A 22,120-nucleotide genomic window follows, 5' to 3' on the forward strand; every position below is an offset into this window, starting at 1 on the left:
TACGAATATAAGTATGATAATATTGAAATTAACTGTGCTATCTGTATAACATGCTTTTTATATCTAGCTCACCCTTGCATTGTTTTTGTTATGTGTTGTTTGGGTATGTTTCTTTGGCGATGATCATCCACTTGGATGGGAGCAGATGTTGTCGCGGAGTTTCCCTTGGAGCAAGAGCTGGAGGTTGTTGATGTCGCAGAGTAGTCTTCTTAGAATTTCTTGATTAAACACTTGTAGTGTTTAATCCTTTCAACCGTTTAAGTTTAAATTTTCAGTTTCTTTTATTTCTGGATGACTGTAATACCACATTTAATTACACGTCATACTCCGACTGTTCTCTATATTTGAATGTTAACGTCCTTATTATATAATATTGATTATTATATAATCGGGATGTTACACTATATCAAAAGCAACTAGCAGGATCACACAATATAAAAGGAGAGTCGTTGCCATGCATAAGTTATGTCCACCATTTATTAAAGTTAACATTTTTTGCTCGAATCATACTACCGATGCCATCGCCCTTGAAGCGTCCCTTATTAGATGCATTTTGTTGGCCTGCATGAGATGGTGGTGTTGGAAGATTGGTGTCGCTGTCTTCACTCTCAGATAGCAGCAATCTACGCTGTTGCGACTGGATATTGTTGCAATGAGGGCATGCAGAAGGCTTCCACGTCCCTGTTCGACACACTTCTTCAATCATGTAAAATAATGCCGAAGTAGGGTGTTCCTCAGGGCCTTCTACGCTAAAATCTAATTGCCCATTAACCACTCCAATCTTCACCACAACTGAAAAACCTATGTCTACACCACTCCCACGAAATTTTCCAGTACTACCACTATTCACGTAATAATGCCTTACGGTTACCATGTAGGGTAGATTTTCATTGCTTCTATTCTTTTCCTCAATTACGAAAACACCAGTCCTAGTTCCACACCCATATGCATCAAAGGATGTTCCTGTTGTGCTCCTTTGACGCCTCCTTTTAAATTTTTTTTCTTCGGAGTATTTACAAGTCTGATGAAGAGATACGTTTAGAAGACTAGTTCCCTTTTCATCATCTTTTCTCACCGTTACGAAAAATGATTCAGTTGCCTGAGGAGGAAGAGCTGCTGCATTCTTTTCTTTGATGTGCCAATTATTTGCTTCTGGAAGATAATCTTCGATCCTGACGTGTAATATCTCTTCAATCGGTTTATAAAGCTTGTGGTTGGTGGTTTTGATTATGGAAAGTGTAGAAGTGACTCCGTCTACGCTGTACGTGAGTTGCCACGTTTGGCTCGTTGACAGACTATTTTCTTCTTCTTGTAGCCGTCCCATTTTCAAGCGAATGATAGCCGCTTTGCCCAGTTTAATATCGTAAGAATAGTTTCCATTTCCCAGAAGACGAAGGCCGCCAGGACTATTCCCCATTTTTCTATGCAACAATTTCCAGCAAATAACATTGAGTTATCTTCAAACATGGCAAAATCAATACAGACAAAACTTACGTACAACCTATATTATTTATAATTTAACCTTAATATATTCAGTCGCATTCAATATATGGAGATTTTTCAAATACAGAAATAAATTTTAAATTTTAAATTTTTTTTTCCATCCCTGAATATACAGAGATTAAAAAATAAAGAGATAACCATTAATAACCATTAAAAAGTTTACAGAGACAACCTTGTCCCTTTCCTCCCAACATGAAAAGATTACTTTGGGATTAATTAATCTAAGAAACAAAACATATACAGATAAAAACGTAGAGAAACAAATGGTGTGAGAACAGCTAACAACTAAGATCAACCTAGCTAGACACAAATCCAACCATACCTGCACGTGCAACTCGACCGCCTGAATGGATTTTTTCGATAATTCCGATGAACAAGAAATCTAACAATTTGGTGCTGCTGTTGTCTTCACATATGGAAAGAATATAAATAGATAGATTATATATTCTTCCCACTGTAACATCAACATCAAGGGAAGCGTTAATCTTCCGCGGAAAATTTAGATGGCATCTAATTCTTGCTCCAATATATTATCTTATCATTTGGAACATAATTCTCATCATGGTCTTGGATTTTACGTTTGTTCGATTCTTTCCATTGAGTTAAGAACATCCGTAACGAATTCTTTTATACTTTGTTCACTTGAATGAATTTGGGAGAGAGTGATTGAATGGATTTGAAAGTAAATTTTTTGTTGTTTATTTGAGTGAATTTTGGAGATAAGTGAGAATGGATTTTGAAGTAAAGTATGTGAGAATTAGTGTGAAATTTTATTGATGTTCCGTTGTTTCCTTTTGCACCATAGTAAATTTCACCTTTTGAATCTCTTTGGAAGTCTTGTTGAAGAGTATCTCAGGTTTTTCTGTTTTTTTTTTCAGATCTTTGAAAATACGATTAGTGAGACTGTTTTAATCATCCAAAGAACTCCTATATTGATATATCTGTGATTTTATTGCTTTTCATTTTTGTATGTTGTATAGTTGTAGACAGTGGCTTCAGTACTTTGATCATCTCAGAATAACGACAAAAGGCTTGTATCAAACCGTCCAGCACATAACGCCAACACCGCCCAGCCTGAACGTCTGTGTGCAAGTAGTTATCCTGTACTTAAATTTTCTATCAGATTGAATAAAAGAATCTCTTTGTCTTCTTTTTTTCTGGACAAAGTTACCAAACTAGACAAATTTGTTTCAGATATTACAGAAATAGGTAAAATAATTTCGAAAGACAAGTCGTGAGGAGCCTAGACGACTTCTAATAAAGTAGTCATGTCCCCCTGCACGACTTCATCATGTTCATTTGATCAGAGTTGAAGTCGTGCATCCCAAAAACGACTTTAAGATGTGGTAATCGATTATCAGGTGTTGTAATCGATTATAACGCCTTTTTTAATAAAAAAATATAAAAAAATGAAATCGCAGGGGGTTGACGACTTCAATAAGAGAAGTCGTGCACCCCCAACACATCTTTATTATTTTAATTTTTAACTTTTGTTAATTAAAATCATTTATAATTTTTAAAAAATGTTTTTAAATGTATTTAAAATAATTAAAATTATATTTAATTAATAATTAAAGTTTTTCAATATTATTAAATAAATAAATTTCATACTTTTAATTATTTTTGTAATTAAATTAATTTTCTTATAAAATAATTTCAATTAAATAATTTATAACTATAATTATTATAATTATCTAATTAAAAATTCAAAAAAATTTATATTTCATTATAATTTATTTTTTTTAATTTTTATTAAGCTTAAATGTTTACTTCGTCCCATGTTAAGAGGTAAATTTTTGTTTACTACCCGGTTTTAAAAGTGAAGAGACTGAGTCCTTATGTTATGAAAAATATATAAATAAGGTCTACAAAGAAAGAACAAGTTCAACAAATCATCAAAGAAAAAACTGAATAAGAGATAGAAAAAGCTGGACAGCAGAAGAGAGAAGAGAAAAAATACGGCCACATCAGTATAGACTTAACGCTGTTGCTGTTAACTTAACGGACATGACCTTATTCATACATTTTTCATAACATAGGAACTCAATGTCTTCATTTTTAAAATCGGATACTAAATAGAAATTCACCTCTTTTGACATGAGGACCAAGTAAACATTTAAGCCTTTTTATTATTATAGTATATTTTTTTACAAATTATATTTAATTAATAATAATTTTTTTATTATAAACTATTTAAATTAATAAAATTATTAAATATAAACTATTTAAATTAATAAAAAAACTAAATAATTAAAATTGTAGGGGGATTGACGACTTCTTGAAGTCGTGCATCCCCACACACTTTCACTTTTTTAACTTTTTTTTTATTTAAAATTATTTATAATTTTTAAATAATATATTTAAATGTATTTAAAATATTAAAAATTATATATAATTAATATTTAAAGTTTTTTAATATTATTAAATAAATAAACTTATTTTTGTTATTAAATTAATCACATTTTTGAAAACTATTTTAATTAAATAATTTATAACTATTATTATTGTAATTACATAAATTAAAATGCATAAATATATTTTATTTCATTTTAATATATTTTTTTAAAATAAATATTTGTTTAAGTATATTTATTATATTGAAAAAATTATAATGAAATATATATATTTTTTAATTTTTAATTACATAATTACATTAATAACAAAAATAAGTTAATTTATTATATTGAAATGTGATTAATTTAATAACGAAAATAAGTTTATTTATTTAATAATATTTAAAAACTTTAAATATTAATTATGTATAACTTTTAATATTTTAAATACATTTAAATATATAATTTAAAAATTATAAATCATTTTAAATAAAAAAAGTAAAAAAAGTGAAAGTGTGTGGGGGTGCATGACTTCAATCCAAGAAGTCGTCAAACCCTACAATTTTAATTATTTAGTTTTTTTTATTAATTTTAAATATTTTATATTTAATAATTTTATTAATTTAAATAGTTTATGATGAAAAAAATTATTATTAATTAATTATAATTTGTAAAAAAATATATTATAATAATAAAAATTAAAAAAAAATAAATTATATTGAAATATAATTTTAAAAAAAAATTTAATTAGATAATTATAATAATTATAGTTATAAATTATTTAATTGAAATTATTTTAGAAAAAATTAATTTAATTAACAAAATAATTAAAAGCATGAAATTTATTTATTTAATAATATTAAAAAACTTTAATTATTAATTAGATATAATTTTAATTATTTTAAATATATTTAAAAACATTTTTTAGAAATTATAAATGATTTTAATTAATAAAAATTAAAAATTTAAAAGAGTAAAGATGTGTGGGGGTGCACGACTTCTCTTATTGAAGTCGTCAACCCCTTACGATGTCAATTTTATTTTATTTTTTTATTAAAAAAGGCGTAATAATCGATTACAACACCTAGTAATCGATTATCATACCATAAAGTCGTTTTTGGGTGCACGACTTCAAACCCTGGACAAATGAACAGGGTGATATCGTGCAGGAGAGACACAACTTCTTCATTAGAAGTTGTCGGGACCCCACGAGTTGTCTATTTTCGTATTTCAAATTTTTTTTGCCTATTTATGTAATATATGAGTGCCTCGTTTGGTAACTTTGCCTCTTTTCTGTTATTATATTTTTCTTCATGTAGTAGTTTTCTCCGGCATATTCGAGAGGAGCCTGTGTTTTGATGTTTAATGGTTTGATGTTTAATGGTTTACAAAGACTTCTAAGACTTTGTTTGTATGTTCTAGGACATCTAAGGATGGTGTAATGTGATGAATGTACTAGCTTGATCATCATATTGTGTGTGTATGAAATTTGGGACATCTAAGAATGAAAACCAAGTTTCTATTTTTATTTAGGCCTGGTATATAATCATATTCTCGCATATCAATTATATATAGAGAGAGAATCTAATTCTCCATGATATATCAAGTGCTATTCTTGCTCAGTTTTTTAATTACATGGCACCTAATTCTCTGTCATATTTTCTACTCCACTTTGATCTTTGTCTTTTGCAATCATTAATTCCATTATTTTTTATTGATTCTTCCAAATGCATATATCCAACTTTTGAAAAGCAGGCAATGAAAATCTCCTAACCGATCGTATTGCCTGTGCCAATTTCCATTTAATTAATAAACCCGTGCATTTCATAAGCATAAAAAGAATACTGTAAACAGTTGATCTAACTCTTTTGTTGGCTTAAGTTTGATTCTTTGCATAACTAACAATTATTAAACAAGGCATCCTCTTTTACAATTTGTTATATAGAGAAATGAACTTAAAAGTTCAAGCAAGCACTCTAGTAGGTTACACACAAACACACCTTGGACAGGTGAGGTTATTAATAATACAAGCTGCTATATTACAGTACAGAAACTGCAGCTCCTACGTATATGTTCTTCCACTAACACTGTTGTTTTCAGACCACTGATGCTGATAAATCACATTAAAAACATTTCTCTCATAGAAATTACCATTACCATCACCTCCAAACTTCCCACCATTGGAAATCACTCTTACATTTTTCCCGCTTCCACCCTGAGATACTCCTTTGGGAGTACTATCAGAGTCTTCACTCTCAGACTGCCACAGTTCTCCGTTCTGCTTCTTCGGAGTTTTAGCGCAGTGAGGGCACATGTCACGGTGCCAAAACGTGTTTCTACTGACTTCATCGAACATGTACAATAACGCAGAAGAAGGGTGTTGTTCAGGGCCATCCACCATTACGGTCAAACTACCACCCATTAATCGAATCTTTGCGACCATAGAAAGGCCAAAATCTGGTTTAATCTTACGGTAATCATTAATGCCTGAACCAGTAGCATGATAATGCGATAGAGTGACTTCATAAGGAAGTAGATGGCCACTCTTTTTCTTCCTTTCGAGGACAATAAGACCCCCTTTGTGTCCCTCACCATACAAATACATGTCCATATCCGTAACACTGCCCGATCTGCTGTTAACCCTCTTGTTTTGATTGAGTGATGTTGTTGTATGAACGCCACAGATGGCGAACCAGCGGGGATATACCACGAAATCGTCTCCATTTATTGTTTGCACGTCTAAAAAGAAATCCAACTCTGCAAGATCTCCACTGCGTTTGGTTGTCTCGCTGCGGAGTTGTAAGCGTAAACCCTTCACAACTTTACTATTGTCAGCTTCTCTTGTTAGCTGCAGTGCACAGGCTGAAACACCTACTTCGTATGTTATATTCCAGCTCTCCAAGACTCCACCGTTTTGTTGCATGATAACTTGCTTTTCTGATAAAGAAATGGCAGCATATTTTCCCAGCTGAACACAGTAAGGGTCATACCCAGTTCCACCATTGCTGAGAAGACCACCGCTGCGTAGAATGTTACCCATTGAATCTATACACACAAACAAGCACCAAAGTAAAATATGTGGAAGAACCTAGAGACTTGGAACGGAGTACCTTTTTCTTTTTAGAGGTATGAAGTAAACTTTGCAGTGATTACCCCAAACAAAGTTGAAGGGTGCTGTGTGGTCAGGGATTCAGCATCCACAATGCTAGCTTTTCTTAGCTCTCTGTATGCTCAGGATGTTCATGGCATGGGAGATTTATTAACACAGTATAGAGTCTTTGGTTCACGATGAAAAGGCATATAGAATCTTGCATATTACCCGCAAGGGAAGCGTTATTCTTCCGCAAATTATTTCATTTGAATAGCATCTAATTCTATCGCGCTTTTATTTTTTTGTTCACTTGTTCTGCTGATCCTTTTCTTGATCTGTCATTTCACTTGTTTATTCGTCTACGTCATTTCATCTAGCGTAAGCATATATTGCCCTTTTTTCTATTGTTATTATCTTTGTTTCGATGAGTAATTTTGGTTGAGAACTTAGTTAATCACCGAGGTTTTTTCTTCTGTCTATGTTTTTCCATAAGTATAGTCTTATTTACTGTGTTGCTGTCAGTTTCCTTAAGGCCAAGTATGCTTTTGAATCAGCTTCAACTTTGCGTTTAGTGCTCAAGTCACCTTGAGTTATCTCAGAGATTTTGAATCTAGTTAGTTTCAATGAATCTTGTTATGGTACTATGTAGAACACGAACAAGGAACAACTAACATCGAAAGGAGGTCGTGGTGGATGAAAATGAACAGATATGCAGAGGAAAGGTTGGTATTTAGCATGCGTGATTTAGGTTGAATTACCCTAAAAATACTTCGTTTTTAGTATAGGAAAAGGTTTATTCGACAACGCCCATTTGACAACAAATTAACAACGACACGTGGTGTGCTGTGATTTGCTGTTTTAATTGGAAATTTGAAAAGTAAATAACCTGATTTGGAGGGCACTTTCGGAATAACCTATTGGCGCCCATACTCTTCCCGAAACTCTCTGTGTCCAAGTTATTCATTCGAAACTTGGCCTTCCACCAAATGAACTCCCAAACTCTGCGTCCACCATTCTGAACTTTGGGCACGCCACCGAGATGGTCTTTGTTGACCTACGAAATCGTGTTTGGAAGTATTGAAGTCCGGCATTGAAGTCCTTTGTCTCTGTCCACCATTGAAGTGTTGGGAGGAAGTGTATTGAAGGGGCAAGCGTTGTCACATTTTCTTCAAAGGAGCGGTTTTTTTACCGTCGCCCTTGTTCGTTGGATGGTTGGGGTGAGTGTTAATCGCAAGGTATTTTATATGCCCTTGTTCGTTTTCGTTTTTTGGAGATTTGACGACGGTTTTTTCATGGCGAACCCGTGTTTTCCCATTTATTCCTTTCGCCATTTATGTATGCGGTTGTTTCGTTTTCCCGTTTATTGTGAGTTTGATTGTGTAATCTATGTTTTAAAGCTGAGTTGAGGATTCCTGACTCCATGGTATGGGTACTTGCGTTTTGGAAGGAGTTTGACTAATAGTAAGTTGATCAGCCTTTGCTATTGTAGGTGAATATTTGACAGACGCTATTTTTAGAGTTGAAAATGGAATCCTCTAATAACAATGTAAGTAGACAGTAAACAGGAATGTTTTCTTTGTTGTTTTGGAGAAGCAATTTGACTATTATAATTTTGAACTGTTTTATAGTGGCGCCTTCGAGTTTGGATAGATACATCGTACATTGCCAACATGAACTCCTTACTGGCAGCGACACATAAGATGCGCATTTTACAAACTCCGTTTAAGTGGTGTTTAGAAATTGTAGATCCTTTAGAGGTGAACCTAAAATTGTTGAAAAAGATGGTTCGTCGATGGGTTCCCCACCATCAATCGTTTAGAGTTAGCCAACATCTGGTGCCTTTCAATGTGCAGGATGTGTTCAGGACTTTAGGGTTAGGAGTAGGGGGTTTGGAAGTTCCTTTTGATGAATCAGTTGTAGGTAAAGTTGGTGAATCCTTTAATTCAAAATGTACGAAATTGAAAGACCTCATACATATGTTCAATGTGCTTGTAGGTAATGATGATAGTGAGGTAGATGTGGTGTGTCGCTTGTATGTATTAGTTTGTTTTGTGGTGTTCTTTTTTCCCAGGAAGGCAAGATATGTGTCGAACATGCCTTGTTTAGTCTTAGATGACTTAGACAGTTTGTCTAGTTATGATTGGAGTAGTGCTGTACATACATATCTTGTAGATAGTCTAAATAGATGTAATAAGAAACTACTTTCTGGATGGATTGCTGATTCATTGAGCATAAGTGGGAATGCTGTTGTTTTGCAGGTATGATTTATATTGGTTGTTTGTTGCATTAATTCAATCCATAGTAATAACTGTTGTGATTAGTTTGATTGTTTTAACTGTAGCTGTGGGCGTATGAACGACTTGGTTTGCATGATGATTGTTCTGCCAAGGAATTTCCGCGCGTTAGGCGATTTTCTTCGTTAAATTATACAAAAAAAAATAGATGTTATGTTTAAGACTGCCGAGGTAAGTAACTTTGTTATGAAGTTATGTTGTTATGTTTTTATGATTTTTGCTGTTGTTATGTGATTGTTGTATATTTATTGTCATTGTGAAAGGTACAATTTGATTGGTACCTCAGTGAGAATGATTGTTTAAATCCCATCATACGTCGTGCTTTCAATTTGGATGAGGGATTGAGGCGTGAAGGTTCCAAGCGTGAAGAAAAAGTAGCTGAAAATGAATATGATGAAAATTGGCTATTAGCCACTTTGGAAAAACTGAGAACAAACAACGCCAAGATAAGAAAAGTCAGAGATGAAATTGCGGCTGTTAGGAAGGTACTTGGTCATCGTCTGAAGTATCGAAAGGTGGAACAATCTCCTTCATTTCATGAACAACCTGCAGATGAAAAACATGAAGAACCTGCAGATGAAGAAGATGAACAACCTGCAGATGACAAACCTGCTTCTACAACTGTTGAAGAAGAAGAACGAGTACCCCTTCAGCATCCACAACTTTTGACTGACATTGGCGATGGTGTTCATCATGGCGAAGGAGATGTCGTTCTACAACCATTTTGTTCAGGTCCGGAAGGTGTTGGTGATGTTGAAGGTGAGGGTAATGAAGGAGGTGCACATGTAGATGAAGAAAATGAAGAACTTGGACATGAAGAAAATGAAGAAGCTGGAGATGAAGAAAATGAAGAACCTATACATGAAGAAAATGAAGAACGTGCAGATGAAGAACCAACTTGTACAATGGTTGTAGAAGAAGAAGGAGTAGCCGGTGACCATCCAATAATTGTCATTGACGTTGGCGATGGTGTTGATGATGGTGAAGGACAAGTGGATGTAGAACCGTTGAATGTACTGCCTTTGTGATCTTTTGTTGGTGATCCAAAAACAGTGGTGGATTTGGATATGTTGTACCACGCAATTAAGCAAAGAGACATTCCACGGAGGTTAGAACACAATAATTTTTTATAAGTTGTTGTTATCGGTATTTGAATTTATGGTCAATGATATTGGTAGGTGATTTAATGATGTTGTTTTTTCAGGTACGTCTCTGAAATTATGTATCAACTGTTGAGCACAAGTGAATGTAGCTCTTTAGGGCCAAGGCAATGTGTAGACAACATGGTAATTATACAGTTGACTTTAATTACTGTTGTCATTCAATTTAGAAAGTTCATAAATTTGATGTTGAAGTTGTTAATTGTTGTGCAGGCTTTAATTTTTGCAGCAACAATGTTCATGTACTTTGAGAGAAGGTTGACTGGAGTCATAAAGAGGATTGTATTCAGTCCTATGTTTGGGGTAAATGGTTTAAGTAGGTGTTGTTGGTTTTTGGTAGCCTAGAATTTAACATTGACATGGTTGTTTAATGATGTTTTAATTTGATATTGAAGACCCATGTCCTGCACGACTATAGGAAACGACCAGTGAATCAACATGTGTGACAACTTCTTGACTACCAGCCATATTTTCGATACGATCTGGTTCGACTTCAGGGCTTATTGTCTGCTGATTGGGTGAGTAAGATGTACTTTGTAAGCAGATACTTATTTTTTAATGTGGGTTACTATTTTGTCATATTCCAAACAATCTATAGGTGTTCATCCCAATTGTAAGTGATGGTCATTGGTGGTGTTATGCACTGAAGGTCTGCACTTTTCAGTTTTATGTCATAGACTCACTTGCCAATGGTATCAAAGGACGTTGTCGGATTGATAGAAGCATTGTAAGGTTTACCTTGATTAAAAATTTGTTTGGAAAATGAGTTCTGAAATCGTACTTAGTTTAAAGTCAGTGTTTTCGTTATTGTAACCATACAGGCTCAAAATATTCAACGCTTTTGGGGTTTGTTGACGGATAAACTTGAAGTTTCTAAGTGTGCTTTGTTAGTTGAGAAAGCCAACATCCCAGTCCAACCAAACACGTAATTTTATTTTATTAATGTGTTAAAAAATTTTGTGATTCCATTGATAAAATTAATGCATGTATTTTTTAATTTGAACAGATACGATTGTGGTGTAATCATGATGAAAGCTATTGTCACCGGGATGGAGAGGAGAAATATGATGGGAAAAGCATGCCTGATTATACAAATGTATGTTAAAATATGAATTTCTCAATATTACATTATTAGACCCTTGACATTGGTTATGAATTCCAAAATGTTAATTTCAGGAAGAGTTGGCTGCGTTTAGGAAAACGTATATGTGACTGGATCCTCGACGAGGACAACGTCCGAAGATTGGAGACGCTGCAACATTTTGGATTACTGTAGCATTAGAAATGTGTCCTTCCTTTAGATTGTTCATCACTAGTAAAAGAATATACATTGTAGACAATTATACTATTGGAAGTGTATTACTTGGATTTATGTACATGTGAACTTGTTCGAGTAATAATGAGTACAGGTGAACTATTCGTAATATTCATTTTGGTTGTGTTTGTTTTTAGTTCGAGTGAGTTTATTCATTACCGTAAGTGCATCGCTGCTCCCCTATTTTCATTGAACAACTCCCCATTTAGTAGGTCGGATTAATTTGTTCCATTTGATTGAGACAACATGACCTGGTAGGTGGTTTTCTTGGGAACTTGTACCTCTGGCTGTAGTTATAAGGCAATGGGAAGGCAGGGGTGGGAAGGCAGTATTGGGCTTATGTAATCGATTACAGTGACGCTGTAATCGCTTACGATTGACATGCCATGTGAAGAATTTGGTGATGTCGTCTCTTTTGACACCACCTACTTGACAAACAAGTATGACATGCCATTTGCTCCATTTGTAGGAGTTAACCATCATGGACAATCCATTCTACTTGGTTGTGGATTGCTCTCATCTGAGGACACTTTGTCATTTGTATGGTTATTCAAATGTTGGCTAAGATGCATGGGAAACAAGGCGCCTTCCAGTATTGTAACCGATCAATGTAAGGCGATGGCTAATGCAATTCAAGATGTCTTCCCTAAAACAAAGCATAGGTGGTGTTTGTGGCACATCATGAAAAAGGTTCCTGAAAAATTTCAAGGGTATAACAATTATGTTGGGATCAAGTGTGATATAAAATCGCTTGTCTATGACTCTGGTAATGCAACAGACTTTGAAAATGGCTGGAATCGACTACTTATCACACATACCTTACAAAATAATGAATGGCTATGTAATCTGTATGAAGAGAGACAAAAATGGGTCCCTTGTTACTTGAAGAATCATTTTTGGGCTGGTATGTCCACAACTCAAAGAAGTGAGGGAATGAATGCTTTCTTTGATGGATTTATCAATTCCAGTACCACACTTCAACAGTTTGTAGTGCAGTACGATAATGCTCTTAAATTCAAGGCCCAAAAAGAAATTGAAGCTGACTTCTCCTCTCTTAATACCAATATTGCATGTGGGTCTCAATCACCAATTGAGAGACAATTTCAAGTTCAGTACACACATGCAAAATTTGAGGAAGTACAAATGGAGTTTCGCTCCAGGATGAATTGTTTCATCAAGAACACGGTCAAGGACTGTATTTTCAACAAGTACACAATAAAAGGGCTACCAGGGACAACGCCCAACTACCATATCCCCATCTAATAACCACATTCATGGAACACTTTGGTGTGCCTACAGAAACTGATCCTTTTACCCAAGTTAAGAACAAACAGAGGATTGGTTTGGAAGTTCTATCATCATTTGGTTATCACAAAACTCATGAAGGAATTTGGGTACCCAAAGTTGACGTTGGGAATATACAAGAACAAGTAGGGATTGAACAAGATGTGGAAGTTGGTAATGAAGAACATGAAGTCGGAGAACCCTCTCACAATCCACAACCAACCTCTTCTCAGACATTGACTGAAGTCATCAATCAAATACAACAACTCCGCACTTTCGTGGAAGACAGATTTGACACAATTGAAAATCGTGTTGGAGTCCTTCACGAAGAAGTCATTCAATTCCGCAATCAACTTGAGAGACAACCACCTGCTTAGATAACATTTATTTCTATTTTGTTATGTCCCTTTTAATTTCAAAACTTTTTCTCTGATGTAATGCTCTTAAGTCATTGTCTTAATGTACGTGGTTTTTATTATTGTTATCAAGTACTGCAACAACTTCTTACGTCACTGAATACGTTATTAATGTTATCAAACACTAAAAAAACTACTGGGGAGTTATTCAACCTTATGTGGGTAGACCAGGCATACTTTTGGTACAGAATGAGATTGTTGTAGTATTAATCGATTACGAGTCCCATTTAATCAATTACACCACCCTTAATTTGTCCAAGGTTTCCCTGCCACCAACTCTGCCCTGACAAACACTAAACAAAACTACTGGGGAGTTATTCAACCTTATGTGGGTAGACCAGGCATACATTTGGTACACAATGAGATTGTTGTAGTGTTAATCGATTACGACTCCTTATTAATCGATTACACCAACCTTAATTTGTCTGACCCTGGCAAACACTAAACAAAAATACTGGGGAGTTATTCAACCTTATGTCGGTAGACCACACATACTTTTGGTACACAATGAGATTGTTGTAGTATTAATCGATTACGAGTCCCATTTAATCGCTTACACCACCCTTAATTTGTCCCAGGTTTCCCTGCCACCAACTCTGACCCTGGCAAACACTAAACAAAACTACTGGGGAGTTATTCAACCTTATGTGGGTAGACCAGGCATACTTTTGGTACACAATGAGATTGTTGTAGTATTAATCGATTATGACTCCTTATTAATCGATTACACCAACCTTAATTTGTCCAAGGTTTCCCTGCCACCAACTCTGACCCTGGCAAACACTAAACAAAAATACTGGGGAGTTATTCAACCTTATGTGGGTAGACCAGACATACTTTTGGTACACAATGAGATTGTTGCAGTATTAATCGATTACGAGTCCCATTTAATCGATTACACCACCCTTAATTTGTCCCAGGTTTCCCTGCCACCAACACTGAACCTGGCAAACAGTAAAAATAACTACTGCGGAGTTATTCAACCTTATGTGGGTAGACCAACCATACTTTTGGTACAGAATGAGATTGTTGTAGTATTAATTGATTACGAGTCCTTATTAATCGATTACACCACCAACCTTAATTTGTCCAAGGTTTCCCTGCCACCAACTCTGCCCTGGCAAACACTAAACAAAACTACTGGGGAGTTATTCAACCTTATGTGGGTAGACCAGGCATACTTTTGGTACACAATGACATTGTTGCAGTATTAATCGATTACGAGTACCATTTAATCGATTACACCACCCTTAATTTGTCCCAGGTTTCCCTGCCACCAACTCTGACCCTGGCAAACACTAAACAAAACTACTGCGGAGTTATTCAACCTTATGTGGGTAGACCAAGCATACTTTTGGTACACAATGCGATTGTTGTAGTATTAATCGATTACGAGTCTTTATTAATCGATTACACCAACCTTAATTTGTCCAAGGTTTCCCTACCACCAACTCTGACCCTGGCAAACACTAAACAAAAATACTGGGGAGGTTTTCAACCTTATGTGGGTAGACCAGGCATACTTTTGGTACACAATGAGATTGTTGTAGTATTAATCGATTACGAGTCCCATTTAATCGATTACACCACCATTAATTTGTCCCAGGTTTCCCTGCCACTAGCACTGAACCTGGGAAGACCTTCGTTTCGTCTTCCAAACGCATACATCTCGGACGGTTTCAAATATGGTTCACAAAAGCTTGCACAATGACCAAGAGGGTGCACCCCTATTGAGAACAATGAAAAAACACCAGCAAACACTACTGGGGAGTTATTTACCTATTTCTGGGTACCGCAGACATAGTTTTCGTAAAAATTCCGATTTCTGTACTAGTAATCGATTATAACTTCCCTATAATCGATTACAGCTTCCTCATACCTGGACATTTCATATAAGTACCACAATTTCAACTTCCCACTACGACAAAAAAACAAATGGAATTAATATAACATTGAAAACTGAAACAACCACTTTCTTTATCAACAATACTAAAGAAAATTGTTCCAAATACAACTATCCATAAGTAAACATCATCCTAATACTGGAATAATCAGAAATTACATTAATCAATCAAGTTTCGGACTATATCCGGTGTACGGAGTTCTACAAACTTGGCTTTTGTAACGTTTTCTACGTACTCTTTCCTTCATAACGGTTTCATGGTTGTAAACTCCTCCCTCACAGTCAAAGTTATTGTAAAAATCATGTTGGTTACACGGTGTACTGTCACCACCTTCATCTTTATTATTTGCTTCAAGCAGCTCAGCCTGCAATCTAGATAACTCTTCTTCAAGTTCTTCAATTACACCATCTTGTTCCTCTAAAGCATCATTAATACCTTTTATCAGTTTCATATTGATTGTTGATTTGTCTTGTTTATTCAATTCCTCTCCATTTGAATTAACTGATGCTTTGACACATGTTTCACTATGTTCTGTCCTTGATGCACCATAATCATCAAGCATCTGCAATTTCATCACAATTACCATTAAATCAAACATTCATTCAAAGAAATGTAATAAAACAATAAACTACATACCACACCCGTCTCCATTGCACGTTTAATGAACTTGTCACCTACATTTATATTCATCCAATGCAAAAATCTTGGATATTTATGTACACAAACATTCGAAGGAATGAAACGATCACAAAACCATACCTGAAATACATCATATACGTCATAATTAGTCATCTCAATTAACAAACAGCAAACAATCCATGCAACAAATTTACCTGGAACACGTATACACAACCATCCACATAAACAGTGGTTGCACCTTTTCCTCTATTCCACGCTGTACAAGCTTTGCACAGACTGCTAAGTAGATAATGGTACACTATGCGAGCCCAACAAAAAGTTCCCAGATCACTGATTCTATCAACAATTTCAAACAAAACTGGGAATATTGTTCTGCTGCGATTAGGAAACAGTACCTCACTAATTGCTACCAAAATGTACAACCTACAAACATCTATTGAAGGCAACTTTTTGTGTTGCTTCAAAATAAATTCATATACCAAATCCAATTCATATTTTCCATCAGCAAAGTACTTCCGACAATGACTTTCACTGAGTTTGTTTTCATTCAATTTGATCTGCTCACCAACCAAACCCAACCCTAGGCTTAAGCTCACATCTATTTCCTTGAATTCAACAAATTTATCTCCAAAACTAAAACCACCTCTGTCATCATCCCATCTAATCAGTAAATCGCTCAGAATATTCCTTCCAATCTTAATATTATCATGTAATTCTAAAAACCATCGAAAGTGAGTCTTGGAGATTATGGACTTCTGTTCCTCACTCAAAATGTCATTCAAAGAAGCAATACGTTTCGTTTTCAATGAGTGACGAACAAACAACTGCAAAAAAATTAGTTTTTTTGTCAAAATAACCAGCGTACGTCGCAACCCATTAACCAAAAAACACCAAAAATATTTCCAACACATGCAACACCAAAATCCCCTCCCCAAAATACGAATACGAGACAGCAAAAAGTTCATACCTTGTTCGAACAACCATTGTCACCGGACGAACCCATTGCACAAAAAAGGTAACAACTTCCACTGAATCCACACCGAACGACACAGAGATTGAAACGATAACAATCGTCACAGGGAAGCGGGACACACAGATGTTGAAAACAAACGAAACCCTTAAGGATAAAATGGAGGACGAACAACAGTGCTATGAACACAGATGTTCAAATGAAATTCCAATCCCTAAAATGGAGAGAGAAGACACTGATAAGCAGAGAAGATAGACTTCGAAAACGAAGAGGGCAGTTTCGGAATCCAAACTTCAGCCCATTCTAAATGACATTTTAAATTCACAAAAAATTTTGAAATTGGACCACTAAAAACTTGACACGTGGCGTTGTCAAATTTTTGTCAAATTAGCGTTGTTAGAATATCGACTTCCTTATTTTTAATCATGCAGCAGCATCTGGTTCTATTTCATATTTTCCAATTTTCTCCATCTGTATTTAAACATTTTATTTCTTATTATTTCCACTTGTTCCAGTATAATTTTTTTTTTATCAACAATAAGAAATATATTAATAGGAGAAATAGGGTTGCTCCAATCCGTATTAAAATAAAAATAAAAAGTAAGAAAAAAGAAAAAAATCCATCAAAAACCATACAATTTTCTCCCTTGCCCACCAAATTACAAGAATATAGCAAAACTCGAAAAGGAGTATGGGAACATAGACTTATCTACCACTCTTGTTGCAAGTTTGGTTCCAACATAGAATTCTTAGCAAAAGACTATCCACACTATAACTAGTAGTGCAAAAAAAGCACTTATTCAACAACTATTTATATTGATTATAATCTATTAGTAAAAATTGGAGCGACGACGTAACGGTAAAAAAGATAACATTTTTTATTGATTGTAGTTATAACAGGTATACAGTATGTAGTGAGATTTTTGTAATAAAAAACATCTATCCTGGTTATATTATAATGGTTATGGAAGGTGGACGCAATAACTTTTTATAATAATAAAAAAAATTATATACTAGTTATAATTATAACCCCTATATAAAATTCACTATGATATTTTTGCTAAAACCTTCTATATATGTTCTAATTATAACATACATAAAAAGTGGTTTTGCAATTTTAGTTGAATTTTGAGTTTGTAAATTTCAAATTGTCATCACTTTTGTTGGTATGGATCATGAATAAAGATATTCCAAAAATGAAAGATGTTAAAAATAGAATAAAGAATGTATTGGCCATTGTTTAAGATGATTTTTTTCTTGAATATTTAAAATTTTTCAAAAGTCCATAGTTTAAGGTTTGTTTTCTATTTTCTTAATATTTTTCATCCATTTTTCTATACTTAAATGTATGGATAATATGAAAACCAAAAGTTTTATATGCCGAGATGAAAACTAACTTTAAGTATGGTTCAATAGAAAAGGTAATACAGATGTGTGAAAATATATTATTCAGAAAGAAAACATAAAGCTTAAGTATTGTCTGATATAGAGACAAAATATTTAGTTATTCACTATACGCCCAACAACTATAAACTACTCTGAAGCAAATAAAATACATACAACAAAATACTAAAAAAAAGGCTTATTTTCTTTAGATGATGATGCCTTATCCGCTACTTCATACTAAAGAAGTAGAATAACAAAATTTAGTACATCACTTACGCGTCATAAACGTATAATTATTTTCAGTGTAATTACCATTACCGTTGCCATTGAACTTTCCACTATTTTCAACACCTCTTGAATTTTTCTGGCTACTACCATGACGCCGTGCCCATGGGACACTCTCACTGTCATCACTGTCAGACGGAAAAATCATTTTTCTACGTTGCTTCTGGATACTAGCACAGTGTGGGCATAATGTAGGCTTCCAAATCTGACTTTTCATGGCTTCGTCAAACAAGTAACGTAATCCAGATGCAGGGTGTTTGTCAGGACCCTCCACCGTTATGTCCAAATTCCCATGGGATGCTCGAATCTTTACTACTACAGAAAGACCAACATCTATTGAATTTCCCGAAAAATCATTTATACCTGCACTGGTAGCAAAATAGTGCGCCAGAGTCACTTCATAACTTCGTTTTTCCTCCATCGTCATCTTCTTTTCCAAAACAGTAAGAGTCTGTATGTCTCCAGTCCCACATAACCAGAAATGTGTCTCCGTAACTCTGCCTCCTCCATGAATCTGCCTGCCATACTGATTCATTGGTGGTAAAAAACTTCCATTGGCGTACCTCGACGAGCGGGTATATAACAGAGAATCTGAGTCAGTAACTGTCTCTACGTCCAAATCATAACTATACTTTGAAAAATATCCATCTTGGTCTAATACTTCACTGAAGATGTCTATAAATAAATCATACTTACCACTTTTCCTTAGAGTGAATGTACAAGTAGAACGATCTACCTCGTATGACATGATCCACTTCTCACTACAACTTCCACTGCGTTTTACCTTAAACAGTTTTTCCGACAAGTCAATGGAAACTTTTCTTCCCAACTTATAATGGAAAGGTTCATCCTCCCCAGCTCCAACAGTATTGAGAAGACCAACTCTGCGGATACTGTTTCCCATAGGAAGCAGATTAAGAATGGAATGGAGAGAGAGGATGGTATGAAAATATGTAGGGGTAACTGATGTGGGTACTTGCCTAGGTTTTCTCTGCTATGTTTTCTTGAGATGATCATGGGGATATTTATCAACACTTAGTATGTAGAGTATAGAATATTTACGCCTTATCTGTAAAGGATAATAATTCATTTTCATAGCATCTAATTCCATCGCATTACCATGTGTTTCTTCTTCACTCATGATTCAGCTCTTTTTTTAATTTGTTCGATTCTTTAACTTGTTTGATTCTTTTATCTATTTAATATACTTGTTTGATTTCTTTGACGTCAGGTTAAGGACGATGTAATGTGATGAATGTAGAGCTTCATCATCATATTGTGTTTGTATGAAATTTGGGACGTCTAAGACTCTAAACAAAGTTTCTATTTTTATTTTGGCCTGGTATATAATTAGGAATGAAAATGGGTCGGGTCGGGCAAGGATACTGCCTACCTGCAACCCGACCCGACAAAAAAAATTCATCCGCTATTCGCATGATATCCGCTTAAAAAATATTAGCGGGTATTTAAAACCCGCGGATACCCGCAAATATTAAAAAAAAATATATTTTAATAAATTATTTAAATAAAATTTAAATAGAATTACAAAAAATATATAAAATATAATATAAATTAAATTAAATATAAATTTAAATTCAATTTTAATTAAATTTAATCTTGTAAAATATAAATTAATGTTAATTTTAATTAAATTTAACTTAATAAAATATAAATTAAATTTTTATTTTTACTTTTTGCGGGTAGCGGGTACCGCAGATACGGATAGTATAATACCGTACCCAACCCGTTTATAAGCGGATATTAAAATATCCGTTATCCGCGAGTTGCAAGTATTAAAATATCCGCTATCCGCGAGTTGCGGGTAGTAAATATCTGTAGGAATCAACTATCCGTCACGGATTTTATCGGCAGATATCCGCGGACGCGAATTTTTTTGCCATCCCTATATATAATCATATTCTCGCATATCATCAGCATATCAATTATATATATATATATATATATATATATATATATATATATATATATATATATAATCTAATTCTCTATGATATATCAAGTGCTATTCTTGCTCGGATTCTTTTAATTACATGGCACCTAATTCTGTATCATATTTTCTACTCCACTTTGATCTTTGTCTTTTCCACTCGTTAATTCCATTATTTTTCATTGATTCTTCCAAATGCATATATCAACTTTTGCAAAGCAGGCTATGAAAATTTCTGAACCGATCGTACTGTCTATAATTTCCATTTAAATAATAAACCCGTGCATTTCATAACCATAAAAAAAGAATACTATAAACAGTTGTTCTAACTCTTTTGTTGGATTAAATTTGATTCTTTCCATAACAAACAATTGTTCTAACTCTTTTGTTGGATTAAATTTGATTCTTTCCATAACAAACATTTATTTTCACTAAAAAATAGTGTACATTATAAACCGCTCGGTCAACACATTTTTAATATGATTGGTCGGTCAATTATCATCATAATGAGTATTTTTTTAGAAGTTTGAGGACAATGTAAAAACAGGTATAACATCGCGCGTTTAATGTCTAACCACTAAATAGTTAACTTTAAAAATGATCGGTGACAATTTTGTAAATAAATGAAATTATTAAACTTCGTTTAGAATTATTATCAACGAGGTCCGAGTCACTATTTGTATCAATTAAACAAATTGTTGGAATTTCCAAAGTTATACATTCTCGAAGAGCCGTATATTCTTCTTGTTGATCGACGATTATTACAATATCAGGTAAACCCTTCATATATTTAATGCCGCCAAGATATGTTTCCAATGTAAAAAGATATAAAATGCCCGAATGCCTCAGCGTTAGACTAAAAAAAGCTAGTAAATTCAATAAAAATTTGAGCGAGAGATTGAAAATTCATTCACTTTATCTTAGCGTGCGACACCGCTTAAACTTTTTTCGAACGAAGTTTGACGACCATTACATGTAATCTTTCTTTCATTTGATATAAATGCATGTTAATTAACTACTTTAGGTATGATTTTCGTTTGTTTTCACCGATTATTTTAGTGTTCTTGTCCTTCATAGGCGCATTTTTGTTTTCTCTTCCACTGGTGGCAACACTTTATTCTGATGAACCGACCTTTTGAATGTTAGTTTTCATTTTCGTTTTGAAGAACTTATTTGTTGAACTTGTTTGTTGTTTGGTTGAACTTGTTTGTCGTTGTTGTTTGATTGAACTTGTTTGTTATTGTTATTTGTTGTTGATCCTATATTACTGTTCATAGTTCTGCTTTTCAGATTTCGTAGAGTTGTAAAAAAGGATTTCAATTAATTAAAAAATAAATAAAAAATTAATTAACGTCGTATATTGACAATTCGATGTTAAATTAACTTCGAATTTTTTTAAATTCAACGTCAATTTAACGTCTCCCGATATGATGTCGTTCTCGAATTTGACGTGAAAGACCTAAAATATTTGACGTTGTATGGTGTTTTTGTACTAGTGTGTTGATTGATTGGTCATCATCTCTTAAGGGACCATTTGATACCATACATAATAAAATCAGCAACATAAACTCAACATGAAAATAAAGCACGCT

At 34.0% G+C, this 22,120-nt stretch overlaps 4 protein-coding genes across 4 annotated transcripts; 2 read left to right on the plus strand and 2 right to left on the minus strand.

Moving 5' to 3' along the window:
* Nucleotides 1-256: 256 nt before the first annotated feature.
* Nucleotides 257-1,898, minus strand: LOC108345117 (uncharacterized). The gene is made up of 2 exons (XM_017583689.2): nucleotides 1,826-1,898; nucleotides 257-1,421 (listed from the first exon to the last, which is right to left on the minus strand). The coding sequence occupies exon 2, from the start codon at nucleotides 1,415-1,417 to the stop codon at nucleotides 464-466; it is 954 nt and encodes a 317-aa protein (XP_017439178.1). The 5' UTR covers nucleotides 1,418-1,421; nucleotides 1,826-1,898; the 3' UTR covers nucleotides 257-463.
* A 3,739-nt stretch (nucleotides 1,899-5,637) lies between these two features.
* Nucleotides 5,638-7,083, minus strand: LOC108345001 (uncharacterized). The gene is made up of 2 exons (XM_017583550.2): nucleotides 6,990-7,083; nucleotides 5,638-6,881 (listed from the first exon to the last, which is right to left on the minus strand). The coding sequence occupies exon 2, from the start codon at nucleotides 6,874-6,876 to the stop codon at nucleotides 5,899-5,901; it is 978 nt and encodes a 325-aa protein (XP_017439039.1). The 5' UTR covers nucleotides 6,877-6,881; nucleotides 6,990-7,083; the 3' UTR covers nucleotides 5,638-5,898.
* A 1,625-nt stretch (nucleotides 7,084-8,708) lies between these two features.
* LOC108343975 (uncharacterized) lies at nucleotides 8,709-11,657 on the plus strand. Its single transcript, XM_017582436.1, has 11 exons — nucleotides 8,709-8,847; nucleotides 8,923-9,185; nucleotides 9,269-9,328; nucleotides 9,485-9,980; nucleotides 10,275-10,329; nucleotides 10,426-10,507; nucleotides 10,595-10,684; nucleotides 10,980-11,108; nucleotides 11,203-11,306; nucleotides 11,388-11,477; nucleotides 11,558-11,657. The coding sequence occupies exons 1-11, from the start codon at nucleotides 8,709-8,711 to the stop codon at nucleotides 11,655-11,657; spliced, it is 1,608 nt and encodes a 535-aa protein (XP_017437925.1).
* Nucleotides 11,658-12,077: 420 nt separating this feature from the next.
* LOC108343974 (protein FAR1-RELATED SEQUENCE 5-like) lies at nucleotides 12,078-12,959 on the plus strand. Its single transcript, XM_052867936.1, has one exon. The coding sequence runs from the start codon at nucleotides 12,078-12,080 to the stop codon at nucleotides 12,957-12,959; it is 882 nt and encodes a 293-aa protein (XP_052723896.1).
* The last annotated feature ends 9,161 nt before the right edge of the window (nucleotides 12,960-22,120 follow it).

This window comes from Vigna angularis, chromosome 8 (assembly GCF_016808095.1).
Source record: "Vigna angularis cultivar LongXiaoDou No.4 chromosome 8, ASM1680809v1, whole genome shotgun sequence".
NCBI classification, from domain to species: Eukaryota; Viridiplantae; Streptophyta; class Magnoliopsida; order Fabales; family Fabaceae; genus Vigna; species Vigna angularis.